Source organism: Chaetomium globosum, genomic scaffold (genome assembly GCF_000143365.1).
Source record: "Chaetomium globosum CBS 148.51 scaffold_3 genomic scaffold, whole genome shotgun sequence".
NCBI lineage: Eukaryota > Fungi > Ascomycota > Sordariomycetes > Sordariales > Chaetomiaceae > Chaetomium > Chaetomium globosum.
Window position 1 is genome coordinate 4,410,357 of NT_165978.1, and position 23,198 is coordinate 4,433,554.

A 23,198-nucleotide genomic window follows, 5' to 3' on the forward strand; every position below is an offset into this window, starting at 1 on the left:
CTGTCCTACCCAGCGACTGCTCTTGAGCATAAATTCCCATCACATCCTTGACGGACCCCGAGCGACAGCAGTGCTGCCTCTCCAGCTGGCTCTGAGTGCAGAGAACTTGATTCCTTGCTCGAAGAAAACAGATACATTAGGTATGTTCCATTGTTTGGCTTTATTCGGTTCCCCGATCACCCCCGACGGACAAACCCTGAAAGCTATTGTGTGTCGTGCCGAGTAACGGCCTTTGTTGTGCGCTCCGAGGGTGGCTTGTCCGTCTAAGTGGGCTCATCGACCCATGACCGACATCATGAGGTTACTTGAGGATTCATCAGCCCCAGCCGGTACTCGCACATTCGCATCAACACACCACTAAGCCTCAGAGTATCACGACTGCTTGTCTTACACTTTCAGCCCCCACAACATAAAAGCCCACCATCATTGAACGAACGTACAGGACTCACACTAATTATCGTGATAGCACAACAACCGTCACGATGAAGTCCTCAATCTTTCTCGCTACTTGCGGCGCCATGTTGGCCGTTGCCAGCCCAATTCTCCAAGGCCGCAAGCTTTACATCAAGACCGATGTCGTTACCGAATGGGTCACCGTCACGGTGACTGACGGCGATACTTCCACCACCTTCCGCCGCCCCAGCCCCAGGCCCAAGCCGACTACGACCACCACACCCGCGGAGCCTTCTACCACCGCCCCGCCCCCCCCTCCTCCTCCTCCCCCTCCGCCGCCTCCCGCTTCCACTCCCGAACCCGTCGTGGAAGCCGCTTCCCAGCCCACTTCCACGCCCGAACCTAAGCCGTCGCCCAAGCCGTCTCCCAAGCCTGCTCCAGTTGAGTCGCAGAAACCCGCTGAGCCCTCGCCTGACCCGGCTCCCGCGCCCGCTCCTTCGCCTACCAAGGATGAGACGTCAAAGCCCTCGGATTACTCCAGCACCGCCGTCTACCACCACAACATCCACCGCTTCAACCATTCCGCCAGCGCCCTCGAGTGGGACGATGAGATTGCCGGTTACGCCAAGACCCTGGCTGAGAGATGCGTTTTTGAGCACGACACGTGAGTTTCAGCATTAGTATTGTAATCTTTCGGGTCCACGTACGCTAACAGTATATCCAGCAAAATCGGCGGCGGCGGTTACGGTCAGAACCTTGCCATGTGGGGCTCTACCGAGGACCCCGAGGCTTTTGGCGCCACTGCATCCGTCGCTCGTGCGGCTAGCAACGGCTGGTACAACGGCGAAGTGAATCTCTTCCCCGCCAGCGATTATGGCAAGGACAGCCCGAACATGGCAAACTTCAAGGAGTGGGGCCACTTCTCCCAGCTTGTCTGGAGGGAGACCAAGAAGGTTGGCTGCCACAGCAAGTTTTGCCCCCCGGGTACCATGTCGTCGATGGGCTCCTGGTACACCGTCTGCAACTACTCCCCTGCCGGTATGTACCCATCGCTTTCACGCCCAGTGTCCTTTTTCTTCCACTAACACTTGTCTTTAGGCAACATGGGTGGTGCGTACGCCGATAACGTCAAGCCTCCCCAGGGCCAGTCCATTTATGCGGCCCCCTAAGCGGAAATCCCCCGCAGCCATATATCAAGACGTGCTCGTCCTGATTTACAGGGCCGCACAAACAGCGGCGGCCGTTTAGTTTTCACTTCATGTAGTGTATCTATTTGTACACATATCTTGTGCTCGACCAGATCGAGTGCCCCATGTTTTTCTCTGCATTCTTGACGCGAGCAGCGCCTCTGGATGACAATATTGAGGACGCCAGGTTACATATCAACCACATATAACGACAAGCTATCTCGCGACGACGATATGAGGTCTTGGGATTCACGACAGGTTCTTCTGGGATATTGATGAAGGACTTTTGGGGGAATGGTTGACTCGCTTTCTCTTCGTTGGTACGGTCACCCGCTTGGCTCTGACCGCAGCCGGTTTTTTTTTTTTTTGACAATCTGTTTTGTATCGAGTTACGTTGACTCCCTTCGCTTCTTTCTACCCTCTGGCAAGCATCGGGGGGCTTAACACAAATTTGGCCGCCGCCGTTCCTCATCCAAGCTTACATTGCTGTTGTTCATAGACACGCATGGCCACGGAGTTTGTGTGTGCATGTTGCTCTTACTGAGAAGGATCGGATTTCTATCTATTTCCCGTGCTTCTGTGATGTTGTGATCAATCCACGCTGCGCAAAAACATGGTTCACTAATTTTTGGTCGTGCTGGCGGGCCGCTGCAGAGGCCTGGAACCACACGCGACAGAGGACACGATTCCGCGTTGCGTGGCCCTGGGCGGGCCTGAAACAAGGCCGCCGAAGAAAGTGTGCTCCCAGCAGAGGCAAGAAAGAACAGGCGGCACGGAAAGTGGGGGCCGTCTCTTCTGAGTTCGCCATGATCTCGTCCCCATATACATCAGCTCGTGCTACACGAGATGGTGGCACGGCTGACTTGTTCGTGCCATCTGAGGATGATGCTGACGAAGGGGGCGGGAGGAGGAGGCGTGGCACGCTTAACTTGGTGACACTACCCGCTTTCAGGGGGAAAAGGGGGTCGGTCAAGGTTAGATTGGATCCATCCCTTTCACTTGAAGTGTATGCAGGTGTCATGGCGTGTTAGACTGAGCCATTTCTCTCTTTTTTTTTGGGGGGGGCGCCGGAGCAGTCGAGGTGCACAGCTGCAATTTGCCGACTTTATAAACTTGGTGCATCGCTCGCCCGATGTTTTGCTAGAGGTCCGCGAATGGATATAGGATCCTGCGAATCACTCTCAACCCCCCCCCCCTTTCCTCAAAAAGAATAATGCCCGCTCTCTCCATCTGCAACTGAGGTAAAATGCCTCTTAAAAAGTGGGAATACACTCTCTCTTGTTAGCTATTTCCAACGGCGTCTTTTCCTAAACACCATCGGCTTTCGAAAGTAGAAGTGGTGATATCTCTCTTGGTATTGAGGAGCCAGGTCTCCCTATCTCTTTATATCCTCAGCTGTACACGTATTTCAACCTTGGAGATTATCTCAGGGGTATTCTTAAGGCCAAATCTAAGATCAAAACCGTGGGTTCGTCTATCTAGACCCCTATCTATACGTCTTCTAGCTGCGCGTAGCTTCCACTCTGGCTTTTCCCGCAGGCTCTTCTTCACATCAGCGACCATTACTTACAACCTAAAGACCCAGCCTGCTGTCAGCCCACCACCGACACCTCTCCTTATTCACATCATTAACCGCCACCTCTGCACCCGTCGCAGTGATATTAATCAACGTCTGCTCATCCCCCCACTTCGGCCAAGCATCCTTCCCCTTCCCCTGACCTTTAAACACCGGCGTGCCATGGACAACAAACGTGGCAAGCGCCCTCTGCAAAGCCTTTTGCATGACGGGGCTAAAAGCAGGCGTATTCGGGTCGTTGAACGTGTACTTCAGATCCTGCGTGTGCAAGCCCGGCGACCCAAACTCATCTGCATCCAACAGTCAGCACCAAATGTACATGTAGCTCACAGCCACGGGACAGTCAGTAGGTGGGTACTCACAAGCAAAACTCCTTCCCCCGAACGCCTCATTCGCATACAAAAAATTACAGTCAAACAGCGCATCCCCCCACACCCGCATCATGCGCGAAAACAAATCCACATAGCCCTGCGAGCCATCATACACAGCCGGGTAGACGACCGCGGCGAGGTTAGCAATCTCGGCCGTCGACAGTCCCGCAAAGGAGGACCGGACCCAGCGCAAGAAGTCGGCCTCGCTGCGGGCGGTCGGGTCGAAGAAGAAGGCGCCCTCGCGCGAGTTGTGCGCGACGAGGAGGTTGATGGGGGAGTGGGCGAAGGCGCCGCCGCCCATCTTGAAGGCTTGGAGGGGTTCGATGGGGGCGGTGGTGGCGTCTTGCACGGGGATGTGGATGTAGGTGTTTGCGGGTGCGGTGCGGCATTGTTCTTGGTTGGCGAGGATGAGGGCGGATGAGGGGAGCTGGCGCGCCTCGGCGAGGGTGGTGACGTTGAGGAGGGACAGGAAGTCGTTGTAGGCTGATGGTGGGGCGGCGGCTGAGAGGAGCGTAGCGGGGGACTGGAGGATGGCTTGGGCGAAGGGGGCTTTCTTGCCTTGGTGCTGGTAGGCCAACATGTGAAGCATGATGGACCCGCCGCCGGCGGACTCGCCCATGACGGTGACCTTGTCGGGGTTGCCGCCGAAGAGGTGGACGTTGTTTTGGATCCATTCAAGGGCGAAGCGTTGGTCGAGGAGGCCGGCGTTTTCGTTGCCGTCGGCGTGGACTTCAGGCCCGGCGAGGAACCCAAGGGCGCCGAGGCGGTAATTGAGAGAGATGAAGATCATGCCTTTGCCGTTGGCTTCGTGGGCGGCGCGGAGGAGACCGTCGGGTTGGAAGCCGGGTGTAGGATGGCCGATTTTAGAGCTGAAAGTGTAGCCAGCGCCGTGGATCTAGGACAGAAGAAATGTTAGAGTTGATGGTTCTAAGGGGAGGGACGGGAAGGTGTACAAAAACCAGCACGGGCACATCGCGGCTGCCCTTCTTGTTCTTGATGGCCTTGGAGAGGACCTTGCCTGGAACATGGAGGTCCAGAAACAGGCAGTCCTCGGTGACGTTTCCGTTGAAGATGGCCTGGTCGAAGGGAGTGGACGCGTTGATGGCCTCCACCCAGCTGGTGAGGTTCCACGGCAAGCCGCCGGTAAAGCGCCCGGTTGGGATGAAGGCCCTCGACTGCCAGTCCGGCACACCCTGTGGGCAGGTCCTGACGCCATCGCCGTTCTTCGGCGCGCTGCGGTCTGTCTTGGGCGCCTTCGGGCCGCGCCATCGGAGATGGCCAACGGGTGCCTGGGCGTAGCGGATATTGGAAAACTTGTACACGTCGGTGGTCTCGTTGTACTTGAGGGCTTGGTGAAGTTCGTAGCCGAGGTCAACGATAGGGAGGCAAGCCGGTGTAGGGACCTTGTTGGGGGCAGCCAACGCTGCCTGCACTACTAGTGCGGTTATTAAACCGGTTGCTGAGGCCCAATGCATAGTGAGGAGGGTAAGAGAAATGAGTAGTCGGCTTGTAGTTCTATGGGTATTTCTCGGGCAAAGAGACACTCAGAGGAAATCTCGGTGTCTGTAGCGTAGTGGTGGTGATGTGGTGATGGTGATATCGAAATTGGTTGAGGAATTGGCGACTTGACTGCACTTTATATAGCACGCCTTCAGTGTTCTCGTGCTCTAAGAGACTTTTTGAAGTTCTCCCTTCCTAACATCCATCATGGCGCAAGAACTTCGCATGGAAGGATCCGATGTTGACATTCTGGCTTATGAACAGGGACATTTCGTTGGGACCTCCGCCCAAGGTCCAGCTGTCTTCCCGAAGAGGGCCGGTATATCCTCCGGAAGGGAACATATCCGGACCGCACAGGGGCATGTTGCAGCAAGAAGCCCTACTGGGCGTGGTCAGCGTGGAAGGATTGCATGGCGTCAGGCCGGATCGGGTAGTGTGTGCTGCAGATGCCAAGAGCCATAGCCCTGCCACGATCTGGTTTGCCGTATTACGGGGATGTTCACGACTTCATTCGATCCGAGCCCAGGTTTTGGGTGATAATCGGTAGTCGCATCAGCCCCGAAACCCACAAACGCACAGTCACACACTGCCGCATCAAGCCCATCCACCAAAAGTCCCGTATGTGGAATCTCGAAATCCCAGAATCCCGGAATCCTGTAGCATTGGGCACTCAAACGGCAAGGTGTGTTGAGTCTTGACGTTGCTCTCGGCGTTTGACCATTGATCTGCCGGGGGGAGCAAAGCTAAGCCCGGCTGGAAAGTAACTGGAGATTATTACCATGCCGGAACTTTTGTTCATAAACAAGAGCCCGTCATCCAACATCCTGACGCGTAGCAAGGCGGGCGAGAGATCCCGTATCCTCTCGCACGTGCAAAACCGCCGGCGGAGAGATGAAGCCCGCAAGAAGCTGGGGGCACGGATGGCTCGGCCTAGTCAGCCAACGCCTTTGTCCTTTGCTATAGCCTCCTCCAAGTTTTGGCTCCCCAGCCGAACCCAACAACCCAGCAGCGACGATGATGACATGGCAAAGTCTGAGTCCGGGCGGAATGGCAGAGGGCCCGGGGTCAGCGACCGAAACACGACGTCCCTCGTGTTATTCTACCCAACCGACAACAGTAGCGACCCTTTCTACAGCACCGTAGCTGGCCGTGACGCCGGATCGCACGCTATGCTCCAGCTATCCTTTGGCGAAGGCGTCAAGGTGACCTTCCTCGCCGAAGCCTTCGCACCAACCAACATGTTTCCCCCTTCAACCTCCATGCGACACGACGTTGTCATCCAACACCGCCTCCAACGCTGCATTGAAGATGATCTCCTCATGTACGCCACCCTAGCATACGGCTCGAGCTGCGCGGCATGGATGTTTGGCATCCTCGACGACGAACGACCCCCTGAATACTTTATCGACAAAGCCGTCCGCCAAGCCCAAGTCCGGCTGGCGAGCCTCCAGGGCGATACAAAAGCCGGTCGTATGATCGATAAGCAGTGGTTCGCGCTGTCCATCTACGCGCTCGCCATCACCGAGATCTGGAACCACATGCCTGAGCTGTGGGCGAGGTGTCCACAGCGGCAGGCCCTGGCCATGAGAATTAGCAACCCCAGCCAGAATACATCACGCACCCACCTCCGTGCGCTGGTGCATTTCGTTCAAGAAGCAGGCGGGTGGGGTGTGTTTGACCCATACGTCCTCGAAAGCTCGTTGCTAGCCGACAAATACCTTGCCCTGTGGGAGATGGCGCCGCCCATCATCCCCCTGACATTTGATCCGGGTCCGCCTCCCGAGACAGTAGGGAAAGCCCTCACGCGGCTGCATGCGGATAATGATGGTGCGCTGAACCGTCTGGGACAGAGCTTTCTCAACCATCCATATCTTGACGCCGACCTCCGCGTTATTCTCGCCGATGTTGCCGACTACGTGCGCATCGCCCGGGGTGCGTGGGCCGAGCCTTCCGTGATATCATCGTTGCAGTCGTGGTTGTTTCTGCGGTTACAGGCGTTGTTCTACCGGCTGTTGCTGCTTGATAACCTGCCTCCCGTTGACGAGGTCGTGCGGCTGACGGCTTTGACGTTCCTGCTTGCCACGACACAGTATCATGGTGCTCGCCTGTCGGCAGAGTCACAGCCGTGGCGGATACGGGCGGCCATGTTGAGTGCTAGATATTGGGATAATGACGAGTTTACGGATGGGCTACGGTTTTGGTGTCTTGTCACTGCTGCCATGTCGGCTAGGGAACCAAATAAGGAATGGTTTCTCAGCCGGATTGTTGAGTTGGTGGATGAAGATAATGGGTTGCGCTTCAATGACGGGGTTAGCTTAGGTCCAGACAAGGCGGAAAGTTTGGATGGGTACTTGTTTCTCCGGGATGTTCAGGGCAAACATCTGTCTGCTCTGATCAACCATCTTTCACCTGATCTAGCAGCAAGTTGCATAGCGAAATTCCTCTAACTAAGAAAGAGGAAAGACGCTGTAGGCTTTTTCAAGGTTAATTTAATCTAGTCATTACATATTACCTATCTAGTTTATACGTATAGGAAGAAACAGTCGCCAAAGAAAATCCTTGCTTTCCAGGCTCAGGATTCAAGGCTCTGTGTATGCTTCTCAGACTTCCGACCTACATCCCCGTGCCCTGGGACTCCGGATCTGCCCGTCGACCATGGCTAACTTCTTCACATCCGTTTTCCGGCTCCTCCCCGCTTCTGCTCAGTCTTGAGTTGAAGGTTCAACGATACTTAGAGACAGCCAGGGGTTGGTTTAATGTGCACAAGCGTCTTGTGGGTTGTGGTTAGGAAGGCTACATGTATGGTTAGAAAGCGAGTGTGGTATTCCAGGTCACAGGCTAGAAAGGTGACTGAAAAATGAGGGAAGGCAGAGGGGAAAGAGCTACAATCAGCAACTTTGTCTAGGCCAAGGGGCGAAATCAAAATATCATTCGCCTAAGATTTGGAAAAGGCCAAAAAAAAAAGATTGAGAGTCCCCTCGACCGGAATCGAGCCGGTGACCTTTCGGTATCGATAATTTCCATTACAGCCGAACGTGATAGCCAACTACACCACAAGGGGATTTGATTCGTTGAAAATCAAATTTGGTAACATCACTTGAGTAGCCCTAGGCAATGCCAACAGGAGTGACCGTGCCCGCTGCGCGCGGGCACGCCAAAGGAGCCTGGAGGAACTTGCCGGCTGCAGGTAGGCCCCAAAGCGGAGTCAACGATGTAAATGTCTTTTTTTTTTTTTCCATTTCATGATGGTTATTGACGAATGTTGGGAAAGTAAGGAAAGGTGGCTTCTCTAGTCAGACTAGTCAGACTAGCGTCTAATCGTACAGTCGCGCCCTCTTTTTTCCCGCTGTAGACCTCTTGCTTCTGATTGGCTCGGGAGAGGGTTATCGCCCGTTTGGCGGGATCCCAATGGTCCTGTTCTTCGGGGACTTCTTCCAGTTCGACCCCGTCCTGCAGACCAGCCTCCTCTTGCCGGCGCCCAGGGACCGTGGCGGACAGAGACCGGAAAGCTTGGCGAAGCATCTCGCAGCGCACAGGCTGTTCCTCCAGTTCACAACCGTTGTCATCCTCCAGGAGCAGGTCCGCGCGGATGGTTGCCCAAGGCTTCGGGGCTTCCTCGGGCGCGTGCGCAACGGCGAGCAGACCGAGCTGGACTTCCAGCGGCTCAGTGAACGCCTTTATACACCGTAGTGCAAGGCGTCCTTCGTAGACGGTCTGAGAGCCATCACGCCCCTGAACCAATACCGGTGGGACCTGAACAGGGCAGCCGTCGTCCAGTGGGCCCGTGCCTACGGCAAACACATCTCCATCTTTGTAGCCAAGCATGACACCGAATCGGCGAAGCGGCTGCGCGTCGAAGAGCTGGGCGACGTGCTCCGCCACGGAGACAACTCGCAGCTGCCAACCCCCGGCCTGTTCTTCTACGCGCAGGGGATGCCGGTCGTGGTGACTCGGAACCAGTTTGTCGGGCTGAAGGCAGTCAACGGGGCGCCTTTCAAGGCCGTCGACATCTTTCCCGACCTCGCCGCCGGCACCATCGCGCTCGCCAGCGATGTGACTCTTCATCTTGGACCGCCGGTGGCCGTCCTCCTTCAGTCGGACGATAGCGCGGGCCTCGCCATCCCCGGGCTCCCCAACAGCACCGTCTTGATCAAGAGCAAGACGGTCGCCATCCCGAGCCAAAATGCGGGGCAAGGAAAACCAGATGGAGGGGCAAGCCGGGTTTTCGGCGGGTTACCCATAGAACAGGACCTCTTTGCACCCCGGCCTTCGCTATGACAGATCAGAAGAGCCAGGGCAAGCAGTTCTCCAACGTACTCGTCAACCTCAAAGGCGTCCACTCGAGTGGCACGGCGACGCGGCCCAGCTTCATGAGCCTGTACGTGCAGCTGTCGAGGGCGCAGAGCTGGGACGGGCTGCATCTGTTTCGGAAGCCGGCGCGCAGTGACTTCATCGAGCCCAAGAACGTGCTTGATAAAGACATGAGGGACGCCATCCTCAAGCTAGAACGACAGGGTGAGGAGACCAGACGGCGGTTCGAGCAAGACCACAGGCACGAGCCGTGGTTTCAAGAATGGGCTGCCATGCCTGAATCTGGCCAGGGTACTGAAACCGATGACGTAGAGGACGCGGCGCTCTGGCGAGACCCTGGGGTTTCCGAGCTCAGATCGTAGCACAGCTCTCCACCGTTGCTCTGTTTTGGGGCTCTTTTCCAGCGGAATAAGCTGCTTCAATTAATATTTTCCTTCTCAACTTGTTGCCGTGTTGCCCTGCAATCTGCATCTTTTCGTGGTCGTCGCTGAAGCCCTTGTAAACCGGGGGCGGCCCCACAGCTGATAGGCCGTTGAGGCCCCAACAGACAGTCCGTGCACCACCACTGCCAAGCCCAACTTCGAGACGCTCATCGTCAGAGACAAGTTCCTCCAGGCAAAGCAACATGGCTGCTTCCACAATCGTTAGGATAATGACAGTAAATCTTCAGTTTACAGGGAGAAATGGCAGGGCTTTTTTTGATGGGGTGTTTTATGGGGCGGAAGTGGTCCGTGCTTGGAGCATACCATGGTATTTCTCGGAAAAGGAACCTTTCGGAAGTACTCGTTCCTCGTACGTTCCTCCAGGCATACCTGCGTCACGCGTTCCGTTCAGAACGATGGCAGTGCGTCGCCCCGGCAGAAGGCCGTGTAGGATGAGGGTTACTGCGACACCAAGAAATCATCGAGTCATGAACTTTTAATGAATGTGATAAGAATCAATCGACCTTTGGTTCTCAAGGTAGTATGCATGCGACATGGCCCAGAAAGGAGCTTCATTTTGTCCAACCCTGGTCCAAACTTTTCCACTTCCCGTTCATTCTTCCCCGGAAAGAGAACGGGAGGCCTGGAGCTGAGGGTCATACCTACCCATGGGTTAATTTTTCCTGAGACATCCTGCATTATCAATAGTTAAGGAGAACCGCGCGGCACGAGCAGGGTGCTAATTTATTGCCTTATTTGCCCGGCCAGGTCGGATTTATGACAGAAAAGGGAAATAAAGTTCCTGCTTAATGTCCATGTTTCGTTAGGGGATCTATGAGATGAGATGCGGCTCATGCATGCGCCTCACTGGAAATATTGGAGGCCGACACGTGCGGTGAGAGACCCCCACGGACAAATACCGTTATCAGCTTCAACCACCAACATTCGTTCCGAGCCTCAATCTCGGCCGGGGCCGATTGCTCGTGGCCGCGTGGGGCTTGCGCGGTTGATGATCGGGATCAGCACAACCCGAGCCAGGGCTTCGGGTGTTTGCAGCCCTATCGTGATGAGTAATGTTACATACGAATACACAGCATGTAATTCGTACGTCTCATGAATCCCGTTGAACAAACATCCGGGCCTTCGTGTGGGTCGCCGGTACGGATAGTGGTAGTTATTCGTTTGTTCAAACGAGTCACTGCTGGAAGACGGTCTCTCCTGGATAACTCGCAGGGCCTTCCTGGTTGTCCGATCACATTTCATCGGCGCAAACCGAAAATGGCCCACAATGCTTGCGGCTGAAGTTTTGTCACGTCTTGAGACCGGGATTCCATTTCTTATCCCCCCAGCGTCATTGACGGCGTCGGCGCCAAAAACGGAAAGCACTATCGACGTGGTCGAGACATGGCATGGTGGAGATGACCAGAGCGCCCACGACGAGAGAGCGATTGGCTCAAACGAGCACGGGCGTCAATGGACGTGAAATATTTCAGGGCTAGCCCAATGAGGGCAGTTTTGGTCGCAGTGACTGCAGGTACGCGCTCCAGCCACCTAACGCCGCCAAGGCCGTAATTGGAAAACTCTTGCTGCTTTTCGCTCAGGTCTTGTTGGGCTGCAAGAAACGCACAGGGAGAAGAAATGGGGAGCTGAAAAATACACAGGACCTCTCCACTGCACACAGACGCTTCTGAGGCCACCCCCCGCTCGGTCTGTTTGCCAACAACCCAGGCTCGTCGGATTCGGGAAGAACGGCAGCTGAGACCCAGCCTAGCCAGCGTACCGCTACGTATCGCTCCACCCACTCAACTGGGCACTTGCAGCCAGCCAACCGAGAACCCATGCGCTTCATGCATCGCTTTCACAGCATCGCCAAGCCTGGCCCCCCGGCATGGCGGCGGCGACAAGATTCTGGAGCTCGCCCGTTCCGAGAGAAGCCCAGCTTCCAGGTTGGGGGTCCTCCACCTCAGCTGTCACCCTGTGGCGTGTGGGCCAGTCTTTCCGTCGTCCAGGGTGCTGTTGCGCCGACCGCTTCCCACTCACCACCAAAACCAGAATTTGATGGTGTTCTGTTCCCTGGTCGGCCTGGAACCGTCTCTCGTTTTGACCAGCGTGGTTGTTGACCTGCTGAGATCACCATCGCCGAGTTCCCCGCCATTCGTTTAGTGGACCAGCATCGCCAGACATTCTTCGGCCTACCATCTGGGTACACACATAGACGACGACATTCGCTTGCTTGGGAACCCACGGCGGCTCACTCCTCGGCGCGTCACCGCCAGGTTTGAGAAAGCAGCACAGCTGATCAGATCAAGCATCCGATTTTGATCACGGCGGTCCAGGTCTGTCTTTTTCGATGGATAACGGCGACTATTTCGGCCGTCCGGCCGCCAATATGCCCTCCATGGCCTCCACTGCCGCCCCGACCCCGCAACGGCCAGGGACACCGAGCGAATCCCTCGGGCGCAACCCTTTCGGCGACGGCGTCGAGTCGCAGGCATCGCAACGATCGGGGAACAACGGCAATCCCTTCGTCAGCCCCTCCGTATCGCGCCCCGCCAGCAGCTTCGACTCTGCTTCGGCGCTGGGCCGCTTTGACGGCGGGCAGCGCTACTTCCACTCGCGCCGCGTCCGCAAGGGCGAGGTTGAGAAGCCGTGGACGAAGCAGGTCGACCCCAAGGAGAAGTGGGTCACCATCCTGCCCATCATAGGCATCATTATCGGCTTGGGCATTTCGGGTTTCTTGGTGTGGGACGGCATCCGTAGCGTTGTCAAGCACAATTACTGCCTGGTGCTGGAGGAGGACTGGTCGAATGGGTTTAATGAGAAGGTGTGGAAGAAGGAGGTACAGGTGAACGGGTTTGGGTGAGTCCTTTCGGTCTTTTTACAACTCATCGACCGTGTGACTGACAACATCTAGCAACGGCGAGTTTGAGCAGACCACGCCGGGCAATGAGAACGTCTTCATCGAGAACGGTAACCTCGTCATCAAGGCGACACCCCGCGATGACGCCTTGATGCAAAAGGACACCAAGATCGATCTTCTCAAGGACGGTACTTGCACGTCCACCTCGCCCACTTCTTGCATTGCCTACACCAACATCACTGCGGGCAACTCCTCCATCGTGCCCCCCGTCCTGTCCGGGCGCATCAACACCAGCCCCGGCGCCACCATCAAGTACGGTCGCGTCGAGGTCACGGCTAAGCTGCCTGCCGGTGACTGGCTCTGGCCCGCCATCTGGATGATGCCGCTCGAGAACAAGTACGGGCCGTGGCCGGCATCGGGCGAGATTGACATCGTCGAGTCGCGCGGCAACAACTACACGCACCCGCAGGGGGGCAACAACATCATCTCGTCGGCGCTGCACTGGGGGCCCACGCCGGGCAACGACGCCTGGTGGCGCACCAACGTCAAGCGGCAGGCGCTGCACACGACGTACGCGTCGGGCTTCAACACCTTCGGCATCGAGTGGTCGCAAAAGTATCTCTTCACCTACGTCAACTCGCGCCTGCTGCAGGTGCTCTACGTCAACTTTGACGAGCCCATGTGGGGGCGCGGCAACTTCCCCGTCCAGGACAGCAACGGCACCCGCGTCGAGGACATATGGGGCCACACCGGGCGCGCCCAGACGCCCTTCGACCAGCCCTTCTTTCTGATCCTGAACCTGGCCGTGGGTGGCACCAACGGCTGGTTTGAGGACAACGTCAACGGCAAGCCGTGGTTGGATGCCTCGCCCAATGCTCGCAAGGACTTTTGGCAGGCCAAGGACCGCTGGCTGCCGACGTGGACGCAGCCACAGTTGGAGGTCAGCAAGGTCATGATGTGGCAGCAGTGTGATGGTAATGAGGATCTTTAGGGTACTGTTTTTTTCTGGGAGGATGTAAGAGTTCTATTTGTGATGGTGTTGGGGTATAAATTGGTTGTTTATTTTGGGTATCTAATGTTTATATCTCTTGTCTGTTGTGCAATGATGGATGGATTTCATGGTGTTGTCTAAGTCCACGATGACCATGAACTGAATCTACACTGTGGAGAATTGAGGGCACAGACACAAAACGAATTCATATCCGTGACAAAGCTTGGGCATTCTCGATGCGCCTCCTGAAACGCACTACGGGACCCCTTTGCGGTCCTTTTTGGCGGAGGGCTCGAGCGGCGCTATCCTGCCATCCTTTCCTGCCGAAGAGGGGTGCCTGGTGGGCTCCTGAGATATGCTCTTGGCACAGTTTCCACAAGTCTGCCTGCCTCCCCACAGCAAGCATCCTGCCGGGCGGCGGGAATCCGCAACCAGAAAGGGAATGCGATGCGAGTTGCTGTTTTGTTCTCGGAACATTCTCTTGCAGCTTTTGGCTCTCGCTGCCGGATCACAGCAATCCACACAAACCTTGACAGCGACAACCCGGCGAGATCCAGGCACAAAATCGGCAATCCGTGACAAAGTGACAGGCAACCCCCGCCGATCAGAGGCCGGGGCTAGACCAGGGTCCAGAATTCGAAGATCACCAACATGGGAGGTGCACACCCCCACTTTGCTCTGCTCCGCTCCGCTCCGCTTCAGCCTTCCAATTTTCTAATATTGTTTTTTTTTTTTTTTTGGACATCTCATATTTCATCTCATTGATTGTGGATATGGACATGGGAAGTGTAGAACTATTGCGAGCTGAAGCTGCAGGTAGTCGTGATATTGAGCCTTTTCCGACACGCAACCCTGCATGGCTGGCTTCCATTGCTTCCGCTGGCTCGGCGTGATGCATGGACACTGAAAATCCCAGCTGGTCGGTAACGTTAACTTTTCAGTCACCGCCAGCCAGCGAGTGAGGTAAAAAACCGACAGCGAGAGAAAAAGCCTTTTCGTGTTCGAACTCGCGGGCGCAAACGCCCAGCGCCAATTGGATTGGCCACGGGCAGTTAGCACGACATCCGGACTGTTTGAACCGCCCGCCTGGTCCGTTCGACCGTTCCAGCTGTGAGGTGGTTTGGTTTGGCAAGACGGTGAGACAGCAGCAGCGAGACGCCGGACGCTCGACACGAGAAACGAGCCTCCACACCCCGCTTGTCTCAGCAACGCCCGCTCGCAAAACGCAAAGTCATGATGCAATCACTGCAGTCGTTCAGGTGGTTCTGGACGAGAAAACCCGTTTGACTGGTCGTCGGGGCTGCCAGCGCAGCATCGCCAGTTAAACGAAGACGCATGCGAGCTCTCTTGACAACCCACTTCTTCGGGAAGGTCCCACCCTTGCTTTTTCTCTCTTCTTTTTCCGCCCCCCTCCTCCCTCCCCACTCTGGCCGTTCACCGTTCGCAGCCGATCCTGTCCGGATCGGTGTGGTTGCGTGCAGATGCGATCTGATTGACCGGGAGGGGGGGCCTGCCTATTTTTGGACGCCGCCGCGACGTGTGGGCTGCCAATGCCAATTCTCGTATTCTTTTGGCCTCCCCTTCTCCAAAGTCTGTGGTGAATGGCTGGTATCTACCCAATCCCGGACGGATGGTTTTTTGAATGGGTTGATGCAGGGCTGAAGTGCAGAATTATCAGAGAGGGGCTAAAAAAGTGAACAACCCATTTTTTTGCGTTGGGTTAGGTTCCGTCTTATCGTCAATTCGATAATACGTGTAATTACAAAATAACATCCATACCCAAATCAGCGAGAAGGGCTGAGCGCCGAAGTCTCGACGCCAGGGTTGCAGCGCGCTATTGTCTTGTCCTTCAGGGGGTTGCATGTGGCTCCGCCGGTCCCAGGCGTTGCTTTGGCTTTGATCGCGACGGAGCATCAGAAGGCAACGATGGTGGATTGGGGGCGAGCGTCTTGCCGCTTTAAGAAACTTTTATCGCTCAGCTGAAATTCACTGCAGGTGGATTCGATGTATTTGACCGGCCGGAAAAGAATCCTCCAATTATGCTTGGCCGCATCCAACATCCCACCCAACCGGAGAATATCAGGTTCGTGTGTGCGTCTCGATCTTGAGCCCTACGGGATCAGCCTTGCTTTGTGTCGATACTAGCATTGGGCAGGGTGATGTGTAAATGGGCAAGCACTCTGAGCTCTTGCGTTGCACGGACTCCCGTCATTATGATGGTGCCAAAGTCCTACATCGTAACTCTGCATTGAAGCTAGAAAGAACCCCCAGGTCGAGGATGAGTGGAGGTTACTGCTTTGTTCAGCCTCGCTCTTTCCCTTGACTGCGACCGGACCTCATTCCCAGGCGGGGGCCATTGCAATTCTTGACCACTGAGGGTGCGAACTGCGAGAGAGAATCCGGGGGATTCTTTCGGGCATCGTTCTGCGGGAATGCAAAGGGCTTGCATCAAAGGCCCTACCATCCACGTTTTCTTAGCCGGTGGCGAGCCGTTGCACTTTTACGAAAGAAGCCCTCGTCCGTTAGGCTGGCCGTTGAGCAATTGACAACTGAGACCCAGCGTGATCCAGCCCAACCACAGAGCTCAGCTTCATCACAACCAACCGCCACGCAAACGCCCAAAACCCGAAGCAACTAGCCGATATTTGTTTTCCTTGCCGCCAAGATGCCCCGAAGGCGCTTGCAAGAGCCGCCCGAGTGCCAGCCGCAGGAGAGGCGTGCGGATCGGAGATGAGGTTCGTGACCGTGATGGTTCTGTTTAGTTGGAAGCAAGCATCGTGGGCGGGTTCGGTGTGATGAGGCGTCTTTTTTGTTGCGATTCCATCCTGGAGCATTCTCATTGCCGGCGCGGTGCTGGACAAACCGGGAAACCGGCTTCCCTGCTATCACTTACACGGGCCCTCACCCCCCTGATCCCTGCGACACATCCACCAACTCGATAGCCAGGGGCCCTGACGCCAAGCCACATGGGTTCTCTGCCCGCCAGTCCCTCCGCCGGACCAGGGGCCATCGTGACCAATCGCCAGCACACACAGCCAGCACCATGCAACCCAGCGTTGCTTTGCTTGTTCGCCTATCCACCCTTTTGACCCTCCCCTCCCCTGTCGCCGTCTCTCCCGCCTCGCTCCCTCCAAGCTTCCGGCGATCAACACTCGTTTCTGTCTTCCACTCGCTCGGGATCACCCACCAACATCTTCCCTGGAGCTTGTCTGCCCGCGCCGCACCACGGCAGAAGGCAGCAGAGCTTCAAGTTAGAGTTCGAGTTCGAGGTCGAGGGTTATCCTTCGAGCAACCTGCCTGTGACTCTCTTCCGCCGTCACCAGCCTTAGAACTCAAACCGCTCCGGTGCCGATCCCGAGCGTCGAATCCCGTTAATCCCGTTCGCTACTTGGCTTGCAGGGTCGTCTCCTGAAGCTGTCCATTCGCTATTTTGCAGGTGGCTCACGGGGTTCTTACTTTCGCTGAATCCCGCTACAGAAGACAGTTTCTCACTTGGAGCGGTGTTTAGACGATACTCAACCGGCAGTTGGCTCGGGGAGTCGACCATTGTGCCGCTTTCATCGACAAGGATCTAATCGAAACGGGGACCCAGCCCGAGACTTTGGGATACCGCCATCATGGGGATCGGGAGTTATTTCAAGGCTGAGAAGCCCCAGGCGAAGCCAGCAGCGGCCGTGCCGGCCTCACCAAAACGAAACAATGCGAGACATCAGCAGCAACCCTCCGGGTCGGAGAACCCAGCACTATCGCTCCGGCCAGATTCCGAGCTTCATCCCCCAACACCCAGGTACAGCTCTCGGCCCCAGTCCATCTCCGGGCGGTCGGTGAGGTCGACAGGAAGCTCCGTCCTTGACGACATCAAGCATGAGGTTATGGTGAACTATCTCTATCAGCAGCAATGTTCGCACCTGTGGGTGTCGGATGGCAGCGGTGAGATCGAGGGTGTTCTTCTGCGGAAAACCAGAGGACAGTACATGGCCTGCCCGCCGCAGCTCGGCAACTCACCCTTTGCGCTAGCTTGCGCCGCACTCAATGTCCAGGTATGTCCAAGTCCCCCCAGAGACAAAAGTGAAAGACACTAACAGCGTTCAGTGCGCCATGACAGTCAACTCAAGAGTTATCAAAACCTTCCTGCAATGGTCGCCAGACGCCGTCGACGTGCCCTTGATGAACGGCCTTCGCGTGCAGATTCTCCCCACCATCGACGACCTCCCGCGCGCACGCAAACACCAATTTGCCGCCTTTGTCGCTTCCGAGGGTCTTTTGGTCGTGTGGGACGACGATGCGCTGCATCTCGTGCAAAGAGCCAAGGCCATCGAGTCGGAGCTGATGGAGCTGGTGTGGAAGGCTGGCGGCGAGGACGACGAGGATGAGAAGGGAGGGCCGATCGTCACAGAACCCGAGGTTGACGAAGAGAGCGGCGAGTTGAAGCCAGAAAAGAGGCCGGTCCACATGCTGAACACTTACCTCGTCAGCTTGACCCTCATTCTCGTCACCGTCTCCCTTGGCGCCGCTTTCCGACAGCTAGCTATCGAGGTTTCAGTCGACGGCAGCTATCTGCGCCTCGCCCTCGTGGCCTTGTTTCCGGTTCAGATCTTCTTCACCCTCTTCTTCGCCCAGGTCATCTTCGGTTGCTTGGCCCAGATCTTTGGTCCAATTCGCCAGCTCACCATCAACTCCAAGTTCTACTCTGCTCGCCCCCCACCGAGATTACGCACTTCCGTTCTGCCGCACGTTACCGTTCAATGTCCTGTGTATAAGGAAGGTCTCGGTGGTGTCATTGCTCCCACCGTCAAGTCTATCAAGCAGGCCATGTCCACGTACGAGCTGCAAGGAGGGTCGGCCAACATGTTTATTAATGATGATGGTCTGCAACTCATTTCGGAAGAGGACCGCAGGGCCCGTATCGAGTTTTATGCCGACCACAGCATCGGCTGGGTTGCCCGTCCGAAGCACGGCGAAAACGGCTTCTTGCGCCGCGGCAAGTTCAAGAAGGCTTCCAACATGAACTTTGCCCTCATGATTTCCTGCAAGGTCGAGGAAAAACTGGCCGCCATCCAGCGCACTCCCGACTGGTCGCAGCACGATGAGGCGCAGGCGTACGAGCAGGCCCTGAAGGAGGTTCTCGAGGAGGATGGCCGTGCCTGGGCCGATGGCAACATCCGCGTTGGTGACTACATTTTGCTTATCGACTCCGACACCCGTGTTCCCGCCGACTGCCTTCTGGATGCTGTCTCCGAGATGGAACTCTCTCCCGATGTCGGCATCATGCAGTTCTCGTCAGGTGTCATGCAGGTTGTCCACACCTACTTCGAAAACGGTATCACCTTCTTCACCAACCTCATCTACAGCGCCATCCGATACACCGTCTCCAACGGCGACGTCGCCCCCTTCGTCGGTCACAACGCCATCCTTCGCTGGTCTGCTATTCAAGAGGTCTCTTACGAGGACGAGGACGGCTACGAGAAGTTCTGGTCGGAAAGCCACGTGTCGGAGGACTTCGACATGTCCCTACGTCTACAATGCAGCGGCTACATCATCCGCCTGGCCGCCTGGGCCGGCGACGGGTTCAAGGAGGGCGTCTCTCTCACTGTGTACGACGAGCTGGCCCGTTGGGAGAAGTACGCCTACGGCTGCAACGAGTTGCTCTTCCACCCGATGCGCAAGTGGATCTACAGGGGTCCCTTCACCCCCCTCTTCCGCCGCTTCCTCTTCTCCAACATCCGCTTCACGTCCAAGATCACGGTTGTGTCTTACATCGGGACTTACTACGCGATTGGTGCGGCTTGGATTATGACCAGCGTCAACTACTTCATCATGGGCTGGTTCAACGGCTACCTTGACAAGTACTACGTCGACTCGTGGCAGGTGTGGTTCTCCATCATCATTGTGTTCAACGGGCTCGGCAACATCGCCCTGGCCGTCATGCGCTACCGAGTCGGCGAACGCAACCTACTGTATGCCCTGTACGAGAACTTCAAGTGGACCTTTCTGCTGGCCATCTTCCTTGGTGGTCTGTCACTGCACGTCTCGCAGGCGCTACTGGCGCACATGTTCGAGATTGACATGACATGGGGCGCCACCTCCAAGGAAGCCGAGTTTTCGAACTTCTTCATCGAAGTGCCTAAGGTGTTGAAGAAAGTGTGTAATCGAGTCCCTTTCATGCTCAAGAGTGTTCGATCCGATGCTAACCGTTGACGTTAGTTTAAATTCTCCATGATCTTCGCCTCGCTCTTTATCGCCGGCATGGTCATCCTTGCTGTCGCCCCCTTCATCCCCTACAGTTGGCACATCACCGACTTTGTCGCCATCCTACCCATGGCCACCGTGGCCGGCTCGCATCTACTCCTGCCCTTGGCCCTCAACCCGGCGCTGATGACCTTCTCGTGGTAGAGGGCCTCCATTCTTTTATTTAATTAGATGTGTGCACATGGCGAGGTTTTGCGTGGTTGGGGGGGTTGGTTTCACGCGTTGTTTAGACTGGTGTTTTGCTGGGCCCTCCGCGGGACAACGTCTCATGTCATGACCTTTTCTTATTACCACTTTGTGTATATTGATGCTTGGATACATAGATCGGAGGACGGGGCTGGAGTTAATTAACGTAGGATATGGGTAATCATGTATTTTCAATACTACTAGACCCTGTTGGAGTTGGTTCTGGGAGAGGTTCGTTACAACTCGTGCCAATCGGGTGTATGCCATACCTTTCTGAACTATCTCCTACTTCAGCTCATTCAACGTCCCGACATCGAATCTCGATATAACGGCACCGACACGTGATGTCGGGAGTTCCGTCCCATTCAACGACGGAGCAACCACCGAGCCACTTAGAACATGCCATGTCACCGCCGCCTCCCTCTCTTTGCCCCACACATTAGAGGGACAGAAAAGAATGTCGAACTTGGAAACCAAAAAGTTACTGCGTACATATCGACCATATCCCTTGGGTTCATCCGAGCATAGCCCGACGGGACGACTTCGATGGGCCACCTCACCTCCCTTCTAAAAGCCTTCAGGAACCGGGTTTCCGGTCGTCCTGGGGGTGAATACGTTAACTCTCCCTTATCGGTCAAAAACCAGGTTTCCGATAGCTCTGAGGGTGAATGCGTCCACTCTCCTCAGTCAGCCGAGAACCAGGTTTCCAACGAACCTGGGGGTGAATACGTCTACTCTCCTCTGCCAGGGCCTATCTATATTCGCTTGCTGCGTCTAATGCCACAGCAAGACAAGGATGCCCCTTTGCAATGCCAGCTCTTCGAGTATCCCTTGCGGGGGGCTCGTCAAAGAGTACACATGTACGAAGCCTTGTCGTATGTTTGGGGCTCTGAGGAAGACCAAAAGTTCATCTACATCCGGACCGACGACAAAAGCGACAGGTCTTCTCCCTCTCCTGTCGCTGGAAACAGCCGTCGTTTGCTTGTGACGGCTAATCTTCATGATGCCCTTTCACATCTTCGAGATGGGCTCCTCGAACGGATCCTGTGGATAGATGCCATTTGCATCAACCAGAGAGACAAGGTTGAAAAGGGAGTGCAGGTACAGTCCATGGCCGAAATATACGCGAATGCCAACCGCGTCATCGTCTGGCTCGGAGAGGCCACAAGTGATAGCGGCCGAGCTTTTGAAACACTTCGCAACGCCGCTAGATACCAGCACACACACCACGACATCGATGAGCCGACCCGGCAAGCAATCTTCACTCTACTCGAACGGCCATGGTTCCAACGCATTTGGGTACGGTAGTTGCAATTCAACGACAAATGGATTACGAGTTTGCTGACGAGCCGCTTTCATCCAGGTTGTTCAAGAGGCTGCGGCAGCCCGGCATATCCTGATGAAGTGTGGTCCTGATGAAGCGGATGGGTTTGCGTGGTGTTCGGGCCTCTCGGCGTTGAACGTGTACACCACCCGTCCAGATTTGCGGGGTTTGATTCCTCCGATAACTTACCTCATACGGGATGCAATATTTCGGCCTCGGCATGGGGCGAGTCAGTCCGAAACAAGCCAGCTAGGCAGATTCTCCCTCAACATTCACCCTTTGGGCGAGCTGGTAGATATGTACCACAAACGCAAAGCGACGAACCGTCTCGACAAGGTCTATGCCTTGCTCGGTATGAGCTCTGATGACCCCAGGACGGGGGGTTTATTGGCCGACTACAACCTTGCGTGGGGAGAACTCTTCCGGAAACTCATCCAATTTCTCCTTTCTGATCAAGTGTTTGTGGATGTATGGGATGACTGCGCTGTCGCGGCGATCCAAGGCAAAGGCCACATTTGTGGAAAAGTGTCTGCGGTTGGTGGTGACGATACCCGAGGTGACGAACAACGCATAACTATCGCTTGGAAGAAAGTGTGCGGCGAATCCGGCAGAACGGGGGCGCGGGTCTCTCAACACACCTTCCCGGCCTCTGCACAAACCAATCCGCCCCGGCGATGCTGTTTGTCTTCTACAAGGAGCATCGGCGCCCACCATCATAAGGTTGCACAAGGCGTATACGACAATCATCAGAAATACAATTCCCCCGGAAGAGACAATTCGAGAGCGCGTGGCAGCTCTACGATCTGGCCCAACAGTCCCAACGGATTTCGTCATAATCTGGGACTGGGACGCACCCCAACACAATTCACAAGATGAAAACTATGAGTCCTTCATCAGCAGCCGATGCCCTGCCCCGCGACCTTGGACAGAGTCGCAAGACTACCTCGTCAAAGCCACGAGATCATGGAATTTCGGAATATTGCTGAACGGACTTGAAAGATACGAAGACGCGTGGATATATTTCCAAAAGGCTGTCGAGGAGCATGTCACGGCATTGAGGGGCATGCGCACACCGGCCCAGGACGTTTGGATGACGGACGAAGAGGAGCTGATGGCGATGAATCGTTTAGTCATTTGGGGGGCTAAGAACTTTCACAATCATTCGCCACTATCTCTGGCTGCTGCTAAGGGACATGAGAGGCTTGTCAAATTCCTGCTTGATAAAGGCGCCACTGTTGACGGCACCGATTTGGATGTGCAGCGTGGCGACCATACGGACGCAATGGTGGCAGCCTGTTCAAATGGCCATGACAAGGTCGTTCAGATGCTGGTCGACAGGGGTGCCAGTGTAAATGCAGCGCGTGGCGCCTCTGGTAATGCACTTCGGGCTGCTGCTATTAGGGGTCATGACAAAGTCGTTCAGCTACTACTCGAGAAAGGTGCTAATGTAAAGGCCAGGTTTGGAGAGACTAACCTTGAACTTCAGGCTGCTGCTCTTGAGGGCCACGACATGGTCGTTCAGATACTACTTGAGAAAGGTGCCGATGTAGCGGTAGGGGTTGGCAGATCGGGTGCAGCAATTCGGGCTGCTGTTCGGAACGCTGAGCTTGAGGTAGACGAGCTTGAGAGATTGCTGGACGAACTGGACAGGAGGGCCGGAATATCTACGCCAGAGTTCCGTTCTCGTAGGAGGACGTGACGGAGGACAGGGGGTGTGAATTCCATCCATCCATCCAAAATCTGCCCCCTCCTCATTCTAGATAGAAGAACATGATCCAACTGAACCACCAATGTAGCACGTCCCTCCAGAGAGAGAAGGGATTTGCCC

At 55.7% G+C, this 23,198-nt stretch overlaps 6 protein-coding genes and 1 non-coding gene across 7 annotated transcripts; 5 read left to right on the forward strand and 2 right to left on the reverse strand.

Annotated features, from left to right (window-relative positions):
• Positions 1-482: 482 nt before the first annotated feature.
• Positions 483-1,562, forward strand: CHGG_06737 (uncharacterized protein; the record flags this gene model as incomplete). Its single annotated transcript, XM_001222831.1, has 3 exons — positions 483-1,057; positions 1,118-1,431; positions 1,492-1,562. 3 exons carry the CDS (start codon positions 483-485, stop codon positions 1,560-1,562), a joined length of 960 nt encoding a protein of 319 aa, XP_001222832.1.
• Positions 1,563-3,459: 1,897 nt separating this feature from the next.
• Positions 3,460-5,002, reverse strand: CHGG_06738 (uncharacterized protein; the record flags this gene model as incomplete). The annotated part of the gene is made up of 2 exons (XM_001222832.1): positions 3,460-4,422; positions 4,481-5,002. The coding sequence occupies 2 exons, from the start codon at positions 5,000-5,002 to the stop codon at positions 3,460-3,462; spliced, it is 1,485 nt and encodes a 494-aa protein (XP_001222833.1).
• Positions 5,003-5,806: 804 nt separating this feature from the next.
• Positions 5,807-9,700, forward strand: CHGG_06739 (uncharacterized protein; the record flags this gene model as incomplete). Its single annotated transcript, XM_001222833.1, has 6 exons — positions 5,807-7,336; positions 7,561-7,618; positions 8,133-8,214; positions 8,354-8,606; positions 8,718-9,121; positions 9,271-9,700. The coding sequence occupies 6 exons, from the start codon at positions 5,807-5,809 to the stop codon at positions 9,698-9,700; spliced, it is 2,757 nt and encodes a 918-aa protein (XP_001222834.1).
• On the reverse strand, positions 8,001-8,088 carry CHGG_11369. Its single transcript has one exon. It is a non-coding gene; the product is annotated as a tRNA-Tyr (tRNA).
• Positions 9,701-12,110: 2,410 nt separating the features above from the next.
• On the forward strand, positions 12,111-13,611 carry CHGG_06740 (uncharacterized protein; the record flags this gene model as incomplete). Its single annotated transcript, XM_001222834.1, has 2 exons — positions 12,111-12,619; positions 12,675-13,611. The coding sequence occupies 2 exons, from the start codon at positions 12,111-12,113 to the stop codon at positions 13,609-13,611; spliced, it is 1,446 nt and encodes a 481-aa protein (XP_001222835.1).
• A 3,617-nt stretch (positions 13,612-17,228) lies between these two features.
• On the forward strand, positions 17,229-20,004 carry CHGG_06741 (uncharacterized protein; the record flags this gene model as incomplete). The annotated part of the gene is made up of 3 exons (XM_001222835.1): positions 17,229-17,651; positions 17,704-19,752; positions 19,816-20,004. 3 exons carry the CDS (start codon positions 17,229-17,231, stop codon positions 20,002-20,004), a joined length of 2,661 nt encoding a protein of 886 aa, XP_001222836.1.
• A 588-nt stretch (positions 20,005-20,592) lies between these two features.
• CHGG_06742 (uncharacterized protein) lies at positions 20,593-23,069 on the forward strand (the record flags this gene model as incomplete). The annotated part of the gene is made up of 3 exons (XM_001222836.1): positions 20,593-21,345; positions 21,410-21,474; positions 21,959-23,069. The coding sequence occupies 3 exons, from the start codon at positions 20,593-20,595 to the stop codon at positions 23,067-23,069; spliced, it is 1,929 nt and encodes a 642-aa protein (XP_001222837.1).
• Positions 23,070-23,198: the final 129 nt, after the last annotated feature.